The 17,402-nt window shown below is 43.2% G+C and overlaps 2 protein-coding genes across 2 annotated transcripts in view; one reads left to right on the top strand and one right to left on the bottom strand.

Annotated features, from left to right (window-relative positions):
* LOC143134427 (protein NLRC3-like) overlaps positions 1–126 on the top strand; it is a 10,171-nt gene extending 10,045 nt beyond the window's left edge. The window contains exon 7 of the mRNA XM_076294832.1: positions 1–126. This exon is cut by the window's left edge and continues 52 nt beyond it. Coding sequence (XP_076150947.1) covers positions 1–126 — 126 coding nt within the window.
* A 3,551-nt stretch (positions 127–3,677) lies between these two features.
* map2k2b (mitogen-activated protein kinase kinase 2b) lies at positions 3,678–14,800 on the bottom strand. The gene is made up of 11 exons (XM_076294833.1): positions 13,580–14,800; positions 12,341–12,551; positions 11,197–11,343; positions 10,346–10,423; positions 9,891–9,942; positions 8,386–8,510; positions 7,219–7,432; positions 6,965–7,017; positions 6,071–6,132; positions 5,930–5,975; positions 3,678–5,702 (listed from the first exon to the last, which is right to left on the bottom strand). The coding sequence occupies exons 1-11, from the start codon at positions 13,666–13,668 to the stop codon at positions 5,592–5,594; spliced, it is 1,188 nt and encodes a 395-aa protein (XP_076150948.1). The 5' UTR covers positions 13,669–14,800; the 3' UTR covers positions 3,678–5,591.
* Positions 14,801–17,402: the final 2,602 nt, after the last annotated feature.

Raw genomic sequence — 17,402 nt, forward strand, 5'->3', positions numbered from 1 at the left:
CTCGACTCAAACTCTTCCAGTCTGAGGCATCTGGACCTGAGTAACAATAATCTGGGAGATTCAGGAGTGGAGCTGCTTTCTGCTAGTCTGGAGCATCCAAACTGTAGACTGGAAAAACTGGAGTAAGTCTGCAAGTGTGTGTGTGTGTGTGTGTGTGTGTGTGTTTGTGTGTGTGTCCAGATACCTTTTACTCTCAATCTGTCTTTGGGCATCACAAAGCTGTGCTGATGGACACCCACTTTTGCACATGCACATGGTGTTACCATGACTACCCTCCAGTCTGACTCAACCATATGACTTCATCACCAAATTGGTTGGAAGAGTCTACACAATTGGGCAGTGTTTGTATTTAACTGAAATTTGTAATCTATACAATACTGCTGACTGAACTAGTTAACCTGTGTGACAGTAAATGTTTTTTTTTTTTTTTTTTTGCTTTGTTTTTGTTGTTGGATGCGGTGGGAAACGGGCGTTGTGTTGTGTGTGCATTATGGACGATGTGTTATTAAATTGTGTGTTTATCTCAGGCTACGGAAGTGTAACCTCACAGTGAGGAGCTGTTCATCTCTAGCTTCAGCTCTCAGATCAAACCCCTCCAGTCTGAGAGAGCTGGACCTGAGAAACAACACACTGCAGCAGTCTGGAGTGGAGCTGCTCTCTGCTCTACAGAGAGACCCTACATATAAACTGACTGAACTAATGTAAGTATGATGAATACAGTATATATAATCACAATTCAAAGTAATCCTCTGTGCTGTGTCAATGTGTCCACTTATTGTTTACATGTGTAATCTCAACTAGTATGATCTCTGTGATGTATCAGTGTACACAAGTAGTTACTGTACATGTGTAAACGATTTTGATTTGCGCAAAGTTAACAAACTTACCGTTAAATACAGTTATCAGGTTTCATCTGGACAAGCTATACCGAGTTATTAGTCTGACTGGAGCTGAGCTGTTCGTATGTTGACACGTCAGCAACACTATAATCATAATATACTTTGAGGGGGACATGTCCCCCCAATATTCAACTATGATCATAATGTCACCCCCAATATAAAGGCATACATTGTTATACTACAATTAACCTATCACTCACTGCTGTTTGAAACAGTTTACAGATGTAATCACAAACTAAACTTTAACAACTAACTATAGGCCTCCATAACTAGCCAGCAGCTCATTACATAACGTTAGCATCCATTAATATTCCCAATTGTCATGACTAACACACACACACACACACACACACACACACACACACACACACACACACACACAGACACACACTTATTTACAGGTGACCTTGGGAGTTGGCATTTTACAAAAAAAGAAAAACTCTGATAGGCGGATTTAGTCACAGATGACCTAAAGTGTGTGGTATATGGATGGATTAATGCACTGCATGTCTGTCTTTTAGGCTAACATTAACATCTCTTCTCTATAGTCATTTTACCCTGAAATTACAATTGTGGAGACAAACAATGGCTACAGCCTTGCATGTCTGTGTTGATGAATCCTAATGAAGAAAACCCCATTCCGAGGATGATGGAATCCTCTGAATCTCCTTAACAGGTATTAACTGGGGAGAAATCAAGCATCCATCAGTGTGACTGGTACCAATACCAGTCTCAATACCAGATGATCATCCAGCTGCCCCACACATCAGCACTATGTTTCTTTATGTTTACTGCTATTTCAAAGGATTTATTTTGTTATGAAGTGATGCATTGATTAACATTTATATTTATATTTAAAAACTTAATTTTTATGATTATTTAGCCATACAGTGTCATGAGCATCATTAAACTTTCTTTTGTCACAAAGTTTGTCTCAGTTTGGTCAGTTCAATCACTCATATCAGGTTTGCGCCTCAACCATAATTCTTAAATATCCACTAATAAATCCCCAGACCCACTAGTTAAAATAGCTTTAAAGGGGGGCAGACAGCTCTATGTCATCAATAATCCCTCTACAAACACAACAGAGGAAGGTGTTTACAGGTGGGACCTAGTTATGCATTCCAGTGCCCTCTAGTGGACAGAAACCATATGAACTCTGTATAGGGAGGGGAGACAGCAGAGACCACATGAGGCCTTGAACCCTGGTCTACAAGGTCACTAACATGCACCCTGACCACAACACTAAAGAACCCTGGTCTACAAGGTCACTAACATGCACCCTGACCACAACACTATTTGGGATAGAGATAAATGGGCTCCCGTAATTCCTGGGGTGGCGTAGTCTAGCAACTTCTCCAGTTATGCCACACAGACAAAAGCTTTTTGAAAAGCATAAGTGAGGGGGTGGAAACAACACAAAGTTCCAGACACTGAGCATCCTCTGGAGTTCAGAGAAATCCATCATCAAGGAATGTAAGGAATATGGCAAATGTGCCTAGAGCAAGCCGTCACCACAAACTGAGTGACCGTTCAATAAGAATAATGGTGGGAAAGGTCACCACGGCACCGACTGTATGACAACTCTGAAGAAGTTAAAAGCTTCAGCAGCTGAGATGAGCAACTTTTGCCCAAGTTCTTCACCAGTCAAAACTCTTATATAATATCATTAGATCTTGACTAAAAGGTCGCCAAAAGACATGATGTCGGAGACTCCAAAGTGAAATGGAAGAAGGTTCTTTGGTCTGATGTGACCAAAATTGAGCTTTTTGGCCATCAGATTAGGTGCTAATTTTGGCGGAAACCAAACACTGCAAATTACCAAAAACACACCATCCCTAATTTGAAGCATGGTGGTGGTAAGGTAAAATGAATCTAGCAAAATGGAATTCCTGGAGATTCCAATCTGATTCAGTCTGCAAGAGAACTACGACTTGGGAGAAGATTTACTTTACAGCATTACAATGAGCTGAAGTATAGAGCGAAAAACAGAAATGGTTTTAAGACATCAAGGTGAATGTTCTAGAGTGGCCGAGTCAAAGCCCAGACCTCAATCCTATGGACAATCTGTAGCTGGACTTGAAAAGAGCTGTTCACATCCAATCCCCTACCAACCCGACAGATCTTGAGCAGTTTTGCAAAGAAAATGGAGTAAAATTGCAGTATTCAGATGTGCAGGCCTAATTGAGACCTATCTACACAGACTCCATGCTTTAATGGTGGCCAAAGAAGTATCTACTAAATGCTGACTTGAAGGCGGTGAATATTTATGTAATTGCTTGTTTTGCATTATATATTTTTTAATCAATTAAATAACTAACTTTGTAGAAACCTGCTTTCACCTTGACATCAAAGAAGGACATTTTGTAAATTATTGTAAAAAAAAGGGCAAATAAAATTGATGAAAGCAGTAGGCCCAAAACGGGAAATATCCAGGAGGGTGGTGGTGGTGGAGGGGGGGGGGGGGGGGTGCCACTTAGGCATGTATGGCTGTATGTGCGTTCGGATCCATTTATTATACAAAAAAATGCATCCATTTATTTTACAAAAAAATTGAACCATACCCAGCCCTAGTATACCATACCCTTGATATGATACGCTTCACTTTCATAAGGCTTAATAATGGCCTACAGATATTTGATGCTGCATTTTCTAGAAAGCAAATATTTAAAACAGGATCAAAATTCTTAATGTTACTGGCCAGTGTGTGTGAGTGTGTGATGTGTGAGGGAACTCTCTTCACTCGAATCAGAAATTAAACCAACCACAGAGAGGCTGTTATCTTACACACCATCTTTTATTGACAATAATGACATTTAAAAAGACCAAAATAAAATAACATAACTCTGCCTCTAGGTGGCGCCATTCTCCATTTGAAATTGTGATTGAGAGAGGTTCAAGAGCGCCAAAGAAAAGAGCAAGAAAACAAGACAAGAGAAAATGCCCAAGCCACCCCCACCTCAGTCACCAGTTCAGAACTCCCCAATCTGATGTGTGTATATAAGGTACTGAACACTAAGACTTGACTTCTCATATAACTTATCAATATAGCTCCCCATCACCTACTGTTCATTATCTCTCAACAAAAGATAAGCAAGTATGGCCCTACATCACTGGTAAAGCCCTTGATAGCCACACAGATGCTGTGAGCCCCCAGATGGCTCAGCTTCATGCCCTCAGGACTGCCCACCCCCCACTCCACTGTTATGCCAGGCTCTGTGCCAGGGCTCAGTGCGCTCTTTTGCAGCATGGTAGACAGTCCCACAGGGTCCTAGGAAACACATCTCTGAATTGGACACCACGTCTGGAGCCAACACTGATCCAGGAACAGAGAATAACGCCCCTGTTCAAGGGTTGGCTGCTGGCTACAGCACTCATGGCGCAAGCTGTAAGCTGTTTATTATTCTACAACTGACAGGGGAATACTAACCTACGCTGGGGCAAAACGCATAACCCTGTCAGATGCATCCTATGTGTGTGGGGTTGTGTGTAAAGATGGTAGACAGCTGTTTGAGAACATACGAGAGGTGCAGCAAAATGCAGACACCTGTGTGTGTGTGTGTGGGGGGTGGTGATATATACATACAAAAAAAAAAAAACTCAAAACAAAAACAAACAACACTCCTGTCCATTTCCCCAGATACACAAGAGTATACATATCAAATCACCCTTGCAGCAGCTTTTGAACTTCTGGCAAAGAGAGACACTAGGAAGCAACAGGGAAAAAGCAACAAACAAAAGGGAACATGGAAAACAAAACACAACAGAGTTCTGCATGCGCAGCCACCAGGAAGTTCAGTTCAGTTTTTACTCACAAAGCTGAAATATATCTGAAATATACTTAAATATCACTGCGCCCAGTTGAGGCCCATGCCTCGCTAATATAATAAATGTATATAGTATATATAGTATATATATATACTCTATGTCCATTTGGGATGTTGTAACTTGAGTGCAGATTTGGTCTTTCTCTTTGTGGTACCAGGTGAATGAGCGAGGAAGGCCAGTATGACGCACGCTTCTATGTGTGTGTGTGTAAGATATTGAAATTACTTCTGATAACTTCTGTGCTGCCTTCACAGTGCATGTCTAAGCTCGACTCGAGTATCGGACATCTTGCTAAACACGTTAGCACTAGCATGATCCTGCTAGCATCAGTGGGCTACACCGTCTACAGTCTGTGAGAGCAGAGACTACACCGTCTACAGTCTGTGGAGGCCGAGTCCTCTTGACGTGAACCCCCCAAGGTGCCATTTGTGCCGTGTCTGCAACACACACGCACCTCATTCCCGATTGGACATCAGGACCAAACACTGGGCCAATGGGAGGGAAAGTGACTGACAGATGCATTAACCTATCAGAACGATGCATTAATGGGTCACCGATGGTGTGGGGCTTGAAAGTTGCCCCAAAGCATCTTGGGATATCCCTGCAGGGCATACGGGGGAGGGGGGGGGGGGTCCTGATGACACTGGTGATTCAGACTCTACCATACAGAGGTGCTTGGCGTGTGCGTGTGTGTGTGTATGTGTATGTGTATGTGTATGTGTGTGTGTGTGTGTCACACACTGTGGAAGTACAGAGCACAGGCATCAAGTTGGTACATGTACGTATATGCGAGCTAGAGAATCTGTCACTTAGCACAGTGTGTGTGTGTGTGTGTGTGTGTATGTGTGTGTGTGTGTGTGTGTCTCAGTCCGTGATGCGTGTCGGAGTGCTGGGCTGGTTTAGGCCCATGGTCTTGCAGAGCCATCCAGCAAAGTCCACCTCTTCCACCTCAGAGCGCTTAATGAAGGTATGGTTCTGCAAAAACACAACATCGCGCGCGCACACACACACACACACACACATACACACACACACAAATTCAGTGGTGTTGGAATTCAAGTGATCAATTTAAGACCAGTTTCAACATTCCAAACCACAATATACAAAATATGTCTTGCTAATAACATTATGTCACAGAGACATCACCTACTGAACCTCTGTCTGAATTAAAACGTTTGCCAGGTCAGATTATTAAAACTCACCATCAACATCTTAAGGTCCGCACGGTCTGCAGGGTTCTTTATGAGGCTGCACAAATAAAAAACAACACAAATAAATGTTGACAACAGTCAACATCAACAAACCAACGAGGTTTCCATGGTTTCAAAAAGGAGACCACTCACCATTTGGTGACAAACTCCTGGAAGTCTGAGGTGAACACGCCCTGTGGCAACTTGGGAGGGGGCTGGAGGAGGAGACCGAACAGCCAATCAGAATGCAGCAGGAAGAGCTCATGTTTAGCACAAAAGCACCACCAGAGAATGTCTAATAAGGGGAGAACTTCCACTCTCGGAAAACTTGCGGTTTCTGAACTGGTTGCAGTTCCTGCTGTGGTTCCACATGAGGGCGCTCGTGGGCGAGTCCAGAATGAATGGAGGTCTATGGAGCTGTACCCCTCAAAATCCCCTTTTCTCGGGATATCATTTTTTTTCAAGTAATTTGAATATTGTATTCGAAAGGGGAGGCAAAGACAATACACTTGGTTGAGTATTATATTTTTTAAAGTCACTTAATTGTTCTAAAAAGCAAAAACTTTTCAAACGTGTCGATGACGTCATTCATTAGCACAATGCTAGCGTGTTATGGGCAACAACAACCCAACCTGTAAGAAAACGAAAGGACATGACTCCCGGATTATTTCACTTTTGATCGATAATCCATATCCATTTTGCGAAAAACAAAATAAAATCTGAGGGTTTCAGTTGTTAAATAGGTGAAAACAATAAATTTAGCCATGTAGCTCCATAGGACCCCATGTATTTTGGATTCGCCCGCGATCGCCATCTAGGTGAACTCTGGTGAACTGCAGCCAAATTCGGTTTGTATGGGATTAATAGAGAGTGGGGAAGCTCTCCGTAGATGGGCTCTGGCACCACTAAATCTCTCTCACAAGATGGTAGGAGGAGTTTGTGTGTGTGTGTGTGTGTGTGTGTGTGTGTGTGTGTGTGTGTGTGTGTGTACAGGGTTGTTGTGAAACTCAAGTTGATACGGCAGGTTTGTGAGGTGTGTGTTCTCACCTCATTGACGATGTAGTCGAGCAGCTCAAAGATGGCCATGGCTGGCCCGTGCCCTGAGGACAGAAGAGACACTCAGGGTTAGTGACCGCTTCGTCGTCTTTCGGCATGCTAATGTGTATGTGTGTGTGTGTGTGTGTGTGTGTGTGTGTGTGATCTCATCACTGACTGGTCTCTCGGGCGGTCTGGGTCTGGGTGAGGCGCTCTGTCTGTATCTGTTTGTATCTGTGTGTGTGTGCGTGCGTGCGTGATCTCACCACTGACTGGTCTCCCGGGCGGTCTTGGTCTGGGTGAGGTGCTCTGAGCATCCCCATCCGCTCCGTCCACTAGCGGGCGTCCGAAGATGGCCTCGAGCTCGCGGGGGTCCGGCGGGGGGATGGGGTAGCGGCCGATGGAGAGCTCCACCAGTGACAGGCCCATGCTCCACACGTCCGACTGCACAGAGTAGTGGGTGCCCTGCAGGCGCTCTGGCTGGGGAGAGCAGGGGCACACGGACACTCATTAACACACTCACACACACGACCATATATAGAGCAGGGGCACACGGACACTCATTAACACACTCACACACATGACCATATATGTCAATGTTTCTCAAACTTTTTCAGACCAAGGAACACTTAACCAATAATAATAATAATAATAAAAAAAAATCACTGACCACCTAGCGAAAACAAAACAAAAAGTAGACCTACTCCAACAGTATATTGCACAACAGGCCTACTCACTGAACCACCTTGCTTATTGTCTTTGCACCTTGCTTATTGTGTCAGAGGATTCATGATTTAACTGGTGTATCTTACATAGGCAGTGTTGCAGAACTGTTTTGATTTAGATACAAGTTGGTTCAATATGGCAAACAACTGATCTACATTATATTTTGCCACATCTGCTCGCAGACCACTTGGGAGTCCGCAGACCACACATTGAGAAACACTGAATGTACTCACTCACCCACTCACTCACTTAATCATGCCAATAAGACAATCATGTATGTACACACAAACACACACAAATATGCATGTACACACACGTGTACACACACACACAATCATGTGTGTACAGACAAGAATAATCAGAAGGACAGGCACACAGAAGTGTGGTATGATGTGAGAGAGACAAGTGGAGAAAGACAGTTTTGCATCAGGATGTTGATGAAGTTGACTGAACACAATAGCATATCTTCTGTAATGACTCCCTCGCCCTCATCACCAGCAGAGCTTGGGGACTACTGATGCTAGTTCACCTGTCAATCTGTAGTGTGTGTGGGTGTCTGTGTGTATGTAGTAAACATGCAGACGGTCTCCTGTCAGTCATCAACATGTAGGAGTGTGTAGTGTGTGGTAAAAATGTGTGTGTGTGTGTGTGTGTGTGTGTGTGTGTGTGTGTGTGTGTGTGTGTGTGTGTGGTGTCCTGCCACTCACCGACATATAGGAGCGAGTGCCCACAAAGGAATTGGCCATGGAGTCGATGAGCTGGCCACTCACCCCGAAGTCACAGAGCTTGATCTCACCACGAGAGTTCACCAGAATGTTAGAGGGCTTTACGTCTGCAAAGAGGAAGAGTAAAGAGCATGGGGAATTGATAGGTAGGTGTGTGTGTGTGTAGTGTTGCACGGTGTATCGATACTAAAAAGGTATCACGATGCCTTCACACAAAAAACGATACGATTTCAGACGTTTTTAGAATCGATACTTTATTAAAATAATAAAGTTCCGTGTCTGCGTGAACTGCTGCTCTCACTGCTCCTTGCACGCATCTAGGCAAGTGGGCGTGTCAAGCAGGCAGCTCTGAGTGAGTGAGTGCGCAGCCAACGTCAACATAGTTCTTTGCCGACAGTTCTAGGCCTTGTGGATAAAACAAAAGGTGCAGTGAAATCTGCAACTATTTCGGATACATCGCGAATAGTGAAGGCAAGCCATCAGGTACACAGAGGCCCGTTTGTAAAATATGTTTCAAAGTAATTTAAAAGCAGTAGGCTACGCATGGAACTTGGCTAAACACCTAGCAGACATATCCCAAAATGTTTAGAGTTCAAAGAACGACAGGTTAACGAATATGCTATAGAAAACACGACTACATGGTTAGTGCCAAGTTCTTCTCTGTTTTAGTCTAGCCTAAGTCAAGTGAAACGAGTATGGTTCTCTGGGATAAAGCGAACCTTCCTTCATCAATGAATTTTGACGAGACATAACGAGCCGTAATCATTTTGACGAGACATAACGAGCTGTAATCATAGGGTGCTAACGTGATGAAAGCGCAATGTTCACCTAAAGATTAGGCCCCTCTGCATAGCATTCAGTGATTTGCATGCAGTAATTTCAACACTGACCTTGATCTGTACTAGCCTAGTTTGACTATGTAAAGCTACTTTATTGCTAAAACACAACACAATGTAAATGAACTATAACAAACAATAAAGGACTTAATCACACAAAGTAGGCCTACTATTTTACTGACTATAAAAAAATAATAATTATGTAGGAAGTTTAGAAGTTTAGAACCCAGAATTGACCTGCACACTACAAAAGTGCACCGAATTCAACACAAATGACTCCATACACTTGGAGGAGGTATGAGTCCTTTCTTCTCCAGATATCTTAGGATTTCGACGTAGTATCGTTTTAGTATCGAGCATCGTGATATTTATGGCAGGTATCATATCGAAGTCATAATTTTGGTATCGTGACAACACTATGTGTGTGTGTGTGTGTGTGTGTGTGTGTGTGTGTGTGTTAATCACGGTAATTCAACAGGATGTTAGAGGGCTTTATGTCTTTGGAGAGACTGAACATTGAGCATAGTGATTTTAGGACTGCTCTCCAGCCTTATTCTTAACTCTGCATGATTTGAGTCTGCCTGTCTGTGTGTGTGTGTGTGTGTGTGTGTGTGTGTGTGTGTCTGTACTGCTCTCTAGTTCCAGTCTCACCTCTGTGCATGATCTGATGCTTCTCGCGGAGGTACGCCAGACCCCTTAGAACCTGAGAACAAACATGCGTGGGGAACATCACTTTCATGTTCTCATGCCTGTTCTCACCACATTGTTTCATTCAGGGAAACCTCTGGCATTATCAGGCCCTCGCAGTCTTGGGCAAATTCAGCTCTGTGCCTTATCTTAAACACACCACTTAAGTCAATGACATTTGTGGTCTGAATGACCATGGATGAAGGACATTAGTACTTGGACCGTGGTTATTCACATACGACACATTAAATGAAGGTGTATCATGACCAGTGAGGTCACCACTTTTGCCTATGAATGACTACATAATGTGGCGCTTACTAAATAAACTCTGTTCAGGAATGGAAGTGTTCTGCCTTAAAAGTTATTCTATAATGTGATCAATCAGTCCTTCAGGTATGTGGACTGTGTGAGATACTCACCGCTATGCTGACTTTACCCAGAATCTCCTCTGGGATCCTCTTGGCCTCCTTCAGCACCTGATCCAGTGATCCACCGTCCTGCAGGCCAGATGAGGAGAGATTACAGACACCTCCTAAACGACTCTACTCCCACACTGCTCCTGGACCGCTACACAGGATAGTGGGGAAGACAGCCAGAGACATCATCTTCCATTACAGAGGCAACTTTACACAATTCTCTCTCTTCCTACATCCTTCCCCCTCTATATCCATCCTTCCCTCTCTCTCTCATTTCCTCCATCCTTCACCCTCTACATCCATCTCTCTCTCTTCCTCCATCCATCCATCTCTCTCTCCTTCTCCATCTATCCCCCTCTACATCCATCCTTCCCTCTCTCGCTCATTTCCTCCATCCTTCCTCCTCTACATGCATCTCTCTCTCTCTCTCTCTTTTCTGTTTTCCTCCATCCTTCCCCTACATGCATCTCTCAGCATGTTTCTAGGCAGATGATGATCTATCAGTTGCTGTAGTAACCCATTATGTCTCCTCTCCTTCTTCCTCTCTCTCCCATCCATCAGTCACCCTTCCCATCACGCAGATGTCCATCTCTCCCTCACTGTAGAAGGCTCCATAACAATCAACTAAGCATCCATGTCTGGAGCTACCCTTCTTCCTTTATAGTTCCATCTCACTACCCATCAATGAGCTACCCTTCTTCCTTTATAGTTCCATCTCACTACCCATCAATGAGCTACCCTTCTTCCTTTATAGTTCCATCTCACTACCCATCAATCGATCCATCCCTCCATCGACCCACCCACCAATCCATACATCATCCACCCATCCATCTACCCACCCATCCATCTCTCACCATGTGTTCCATGCAGATGCTGATCTCTCCGTCGCTATAGAAGGCTCCGTAGAAGCCCACGATGTAGGGCGAATTGCACTCGTGCAGCACCTGCAGCTCTCTGATGATCTGGTTGCGGATGGCCGGTTTGATCTCCAGGTGGATGAGCTGAGCAGACACACAGTTCAGTTAGCTCACTACTAGTTCTACACAGAAACAGCTGAGCAGACACACAGTTCAGTTAGCTCACTACTAGTTCTACACAGAAACCGCTGGGCTGACACACAGTTCAGTTAGCTCACTAGTTCTACACAGAAACCGCTGGGCTGACACACAGTTCAGTCAGGCTTACTAGTTTTACACCGAAAGAGCAAATGCTGCTTAAAGTCTGGAGCATCAGGCTGCCTAAACAATCACTCTCCAAAGGGAGCTGTGGCCAGACTGGCAGTGTAATGTGAATATCATCTGATCAGTGCAGCACCAAGCAGTGAATTCCACTCTCCAGCGCAGAGCCATGTGACAAGATCTGGGTTGCTTCAAAGTTAACTAGATCCTCTGCTCTTGCAGCTGTGTCTCCCGCATAAACTCCATAAGTAGCAGAGTTGACAGTGCAAACATGTGCACAGTGCATGAACTTAAAAGCCTTGCAATCGTGGATAGTATAGTGACCACAGTATTGTCTGACCAGTATAGCATCAAGCGGTGAATTCCCCACAGCCAGTTTAAGGCAGCCCTCACCCAGCTGTCTGCCCACACAGGCACATGAGTGCTGTTCAGGGTTCCCACTCCAAGTCAAACGTAAAAATTCCCTGTCCTTTCTTTAATTGACCAAAATGCTGAATTTCCATGACCTTTGTACAGAAAAATGTTTGCCTTTGTGCTGACTGAGCAGATAAAAAATATATAGCCACAGCACAGTGTTGCATGAAGCATGTGAATTAACCCAAACTGCATTTTGGGTTTTTACTGCATGGTAAATATTACTGCATGGAAAATACTGATGCCAGCAAAACGTTGAACATGCTACTAACTAAATTCCCCAATATCCAATGACTTGGCTTTGTATTGACAAGACTTTTTAAAATTGCATGACATTTCAGAAATTACATGACCCGTGGTGTGGGATCCCTGTATGTCATGTGATGGGTAGCAGCAGCATCCTTACCTTGCGTGCCATCACCAGCCCCGAGGGCTTGTGGCATACTTTGTTCACCACGCCACCGTTGCCAGCACCCAGCTCGCAGATGCGGTGGAAGTCGTCGTCTTTGAGCTCGCCCACCTTGGCCTTCTGGGTAAGGAAGGCCTCCAAGCGCTTCCTCTGTTGCTCATCCAGATCGAGCTCCTCCAGCTTCTTCTGCAGGGCCTCCAGGTTGGCCCTGATGGACACACGCACGGAGAAACAGGACAAGAGTGTGTCAGAGAGACACAGAAACCATAGAGATGTGTGTGTGTGTGTGTGTATGTGTGTGTGTGTGTTGGGGGGGGGGTCCTAGATCCAGCTACTCCAGCTTAGCCCTCACAGGCAGGACAGAGAGGGGTTCACAGCACCTTTTAATACACTACAACTGTATGATACTGTAATAATCTTTTTTGTTATACTAACTATTCATTTTGATTGTTCTTATGTTGAATTGCAAAGTTAAGAACAGTGAAGTTCACCTAACAGGAGTGTTGTGCCTCTCATGCACTAGGCATGCTCACCATTCAGAAGTGGCTCAACTTAAAGCAAAATTGGGAATATTTAATTAATTTTTTAAAAATGAATTGCAAATCAAATTGCAATCACAATATATATCAGACAAAATCACAATGAAATATATTTCCCAAATTGTGTGGCCCAAGAAGAGAGAGAGAGATAGAGAAGGAAGATAATATTAAAGGTGTGATATAGCCAGAGATGAGATGTGTGGGTAGGTTGAGCAGACCAACAGGGGAGATTGGCCACATCTACACAGCAAGGTTCTTAACCTGCTGGTGGAAGTGTTTCCAAATTTAACATACAAGCACTCAATGTGTCAAAATCATAACTGTGCTTAACAATCTCTAGTAGACAGTCCAGTCTGGTGATGACACAGAATCTAACCTTTCAAATAGGCCTACAGCTCCACACTTTAGATCATTCATGACCCAACAGATGAGCCACTATCACAGGTGTTTACAACCAAAGATGACATTGTTATGAGCACTGCTTCAACTGCACACGTTTAAGCTCCAGGCCATATATGGACTGCAACAAGTGGACCGCTACAGATGTGCCTCTGCTACCCTCTACACGTTTCCGTGCTTTCAACAAGGTCTGCACTAGCACCCACCACCCTAGGGGGAAGTGGAGTGCTAGACAGTCATTTCTAGTAAGCACTCACTGACGGTAATGAGGACACCACATCAACCACATTGCACTTACTCAGAAGCAGCATCTATAGTGGTGGACGTGGGCTGTCCTTCCCCAACAGTGGAGATGTTGAGCGGCACCGGTCGTCTTTTGGGGGCCATGTCTTATCTGTCAGTCAGAGGTCTTCAACTTCTAGCTTACTTAGCAGCCTATATCAATCTGTAGATGTGTTCTTTTAAGATATGTGACGTTGGATAACCCTTTCCACTTACAAAAATACAATCTAAACAGGGGTTGCTTTAAAGTTACAGTCGCTCCGTCACAGGATGGTGTCAACAAAACAATTAACACACACCTGGTCAGCTAAATCAGCAAAGGCGATAAAGCTAACCAACTAGCTATGATAGCTATCTTACAGTCATAGTGAATTTCAAAGATTAATTTATATCAAGTATTAACTTATAAACTAAGCAGCATACCTGGACACGCACAACTAACTAATGTCAAATCGAACAAACGCCGTAGAATACCTGGCAACTTAACCTGTCAGTTAGGTTCTAGTCAGCTAAGTTAACAAGCTTACTAGAGCCAAAGTTAACCAGCTGACGTTAGCATGACATTACCGACAGACAGCTAATTGAGAGTAGGTAAAATAGCTTTGTTGAGCTGTATGCATATGAAACTACACTGAAACTAATGAGCAAGCTAGACACTTACTGATAGCCTTTTCTGATGCCGACATGAAGTGGTCTAACATTACATTTAAGTCTGTTAGCAATTCTTCAGACTAGTAACGTGCCGCACTAGCTAGCAAGACTTACTACTAACAGTATATTCCCATTTAACATATCAGCTAACGTTAGCTAGTCAACAGAGTGTGTTAACATTACTTCAAATGCAATGATTTTCCCTTCTACTGGCTATCGCGAGGTTTAGCAACACATAACAGACTACACTCGACCAAAACGCACAACTAAATGTAGGTAAACCAGCCATCAAAGCTAGCATCTAGGATAGGCACATTTGGCTAACAATACATAACTTGCTAATTCTCACTAAACGAGAGGACGACCTATTAGCAAGCTAACACTAACATAGCGTTAGCTAACAGTTAACGATACCGTACAAACGGTCTGTTCTTTCGGAATCGAGATGACTATAGACAAAAGCTTCGTTACTGTATGTCCTGGAAAGAGCTGAAGTTTTAGGGTCCCCTGTGACATACAAAAAAGAGACAACTATCCTTGCACGAAATGTCCCAGGTTAAGGTTGGGGGCGCGGCTAATTTGTCCCTTTTCACCCAAACCAGGCTAGAGGCTAGAAGACGGAAGCTTTCGTGACGTTTCCTAGCGAAACCCCGCCCACATAAACCTAGAAGTCTTCTAGGCCTATCACTTGAAGGAAAACCTTAAAATTAAATAGGCTACACTCAAATAAGTTAGCTTAAATAAATGTTTCAACACAGAGTGTGTGTGTGTGTGTGTGTGTGTGTGTGTGTGTGTGAGAGAGAGAGAGCGAGAGAGAGATACTTTGATACAAGATGTCACTGACAGACAACTCTCAAAAACAAAATTTGAATTAAAGTATTCCTTACCATATCATATTTTAAGGGACCGTTCGTTATTTATAAACGGGGTCACCGGAGGAAAATAGGGGAGGGTCATGTCTTTTTATTCTTTGTTGAGGGGAGGGTCACCTAACTTTTTTTGTCTAGGAGGGGGGGGGGTCACCCATCTTTTGTATTAATGAAAACAGCAAAAAATCAAAGTGGCTTGTTTGATTGTTGATTTCTGTCGCCATATAACGTTCTCTTTCGTTCCATAGCTCTGTCAATATTGAACAATGAAAATAAGGGAGATTTCCCGGGTTTCTCACGCAAAATACGGAAAATGTCAACATCCGTCCCCATTAACGTTGGGGTTGGAGCAACAAAGTAGCCTACTTTATTCACGCCTAACAGGCTATATCCATTTGGTCAACTTTATCCAGCCCTAAAAAAGCTAACTTTGGTTTACTTGTAGTTTACCGTGTAGCCTAGCCTAACTTTAATAGTGTGCATGCTTATAAAGCATACTTGTGCTTCATTCATCCACACATCCAGCTCCTAACGTTTTGACAAGCATTTCTACCAATTGACCTTGTTCCTGCCCATCTATAGCTTTGCTGTCTCCATCCTTTCTGTTTTTTGTTGTTTGCAAAAAAATATATAGTATTTATTGGTAACCAGCAACAAGTGCAATTTGTTAATCGCTGTCATTCTCTCTCCTGCCAACAAAAATGTGTTACGTTCCAAGTAGCAGTGCGTAATTCTGCTTCATAAAGCAGAATACAGAATACAAATACATTGGTCATATAAATAGCCAGTTTATGGACTACAGTGTAGGCTAGAGTTGGTAAGTTATGGTAGGCCAACTTGGAGTGAATATACAGGGGGATTTCTTTGGCTCTTAGCCTGGCAGGTGCGCACGTAGATAGCCTACGGCCGAACACTGCAAGCGCCAATGAATCGTGCTCTCACAACAACCACGTCGTTAACTTAAATATAGGCCTACTGTAGGTTAACATCACTGAGTTCGCATTCAAGCAAGCAAAACGATGATTTGAATACATCCGTTTCTCTGGAAGGGCAAGGGGTAACAACAGGACAACACAGAGACAGGCCAGAATGCAGGACTAATGTTATGAGAGTAGCCTATTACAGTAATATGGGATATTCTACGGGAAAATATTAAAACGGCAAGACAGCGGGGAAAAGTTAAAATGATAGGCCTAAAAAAGTTGGCATGTTAGGTATTTTTCGGTCCCTGTGATTATTTGTGAAATTGTGCAAACGGTCTTTTCAAGTCATTTGAGAAGAAAGGAGTGTAGCAAGCTCCCAAATTGACGCTCGTCTGAGAAATTGAGTTTTGGATAATGTTCAGCTTCGGCAGCTTTACAATGACTGAGGAAGCCTAGATACGAGTCCATAGCAACAAGTTCATGTGTTGAATTTGTTATTACTCAGTGTGCTTTGTTGAATGGTCTCAATGTTTTATTGTTTTATTTCATGTGAATACTTACTAGAGGAGTAAATTATTTCAAGTAGAATGCAGTTGCAGGAAGTGTGCATTTAGTTTCCATGCTTATTGTGTTTCCACAACAATGTTAGTGAGTAAATCTACAGAAATGGCCACCATCTTGGTGAAGTGTGATGTGTAAGATCAGAAAGCAGAGGGTGAGTTTAAAACGAATGCTTAAGTCGATGTGTTTTCATAGTGCTCCATATAGCGCTAGGTAGGCCTATCGACGATTGGCTGGGGAGGGTCATGTCTTTTTTGAAAAGACTGCTGGAGGGTCGTTGAAAAATTTCTTGCAGGCAGGGGAGGGTCATGCAACTTTTGATGGAAGCACTCAAAATCCCTCCGGTGACCCCGTTTATAAATAACGAACGGTCCCTAATGTATTCCTTACCATATCATATTTTAATGTATTCCTTACCATATCATATTTTTACAACACACACATTTTTAGAACTAATGATGAATTAATGTATTCCTTACCATATCCTATTTTTACAACACACACATTTTTAGAACTAATGATAAATTAATGTATTCCTTACCATATCATATTTTTACAACACACACATTTTTAGAACTAATGATAAAAAACTAGAGTCAATAGAAACGGTCAATGTTTGTGGTATTGTTGAATGTGGAACACAGCAAAGCAATTCCTAGAGATATAGCCTACATGTACCACCTGCACTGAGGTGTACTGCACAATGGGGTATAAGACGAACATCCATAAGCGTACCCCCTATGGGAAGCTCTGCGGCTAATAAGCCATCACCTGCCACTAGCATTCCATTGACCCCTATCCATTTTTGTGTCAATTTGACAGTAAATAACTTTAC

Source organism: Alosa pseudoharengus, unplaced genomic scaffold (assembly GCF_046254945.1).
Source record: "Alosa pseudoharengus isolate Yale_2024_CS ecotype anadromous, Long Island Sound unplaced genomic scaffold, YU_APseudo_1.1 YU_APseudo_1.1_scf_2, whole genome shotgun sequence".
Classification (NCBI taxonomy): Eukaryota; Metazoa; Chordata; class Actinopteri; order Clupeiformes; family Clupeidae; genus Alosa; species Alosa pseudoharengus.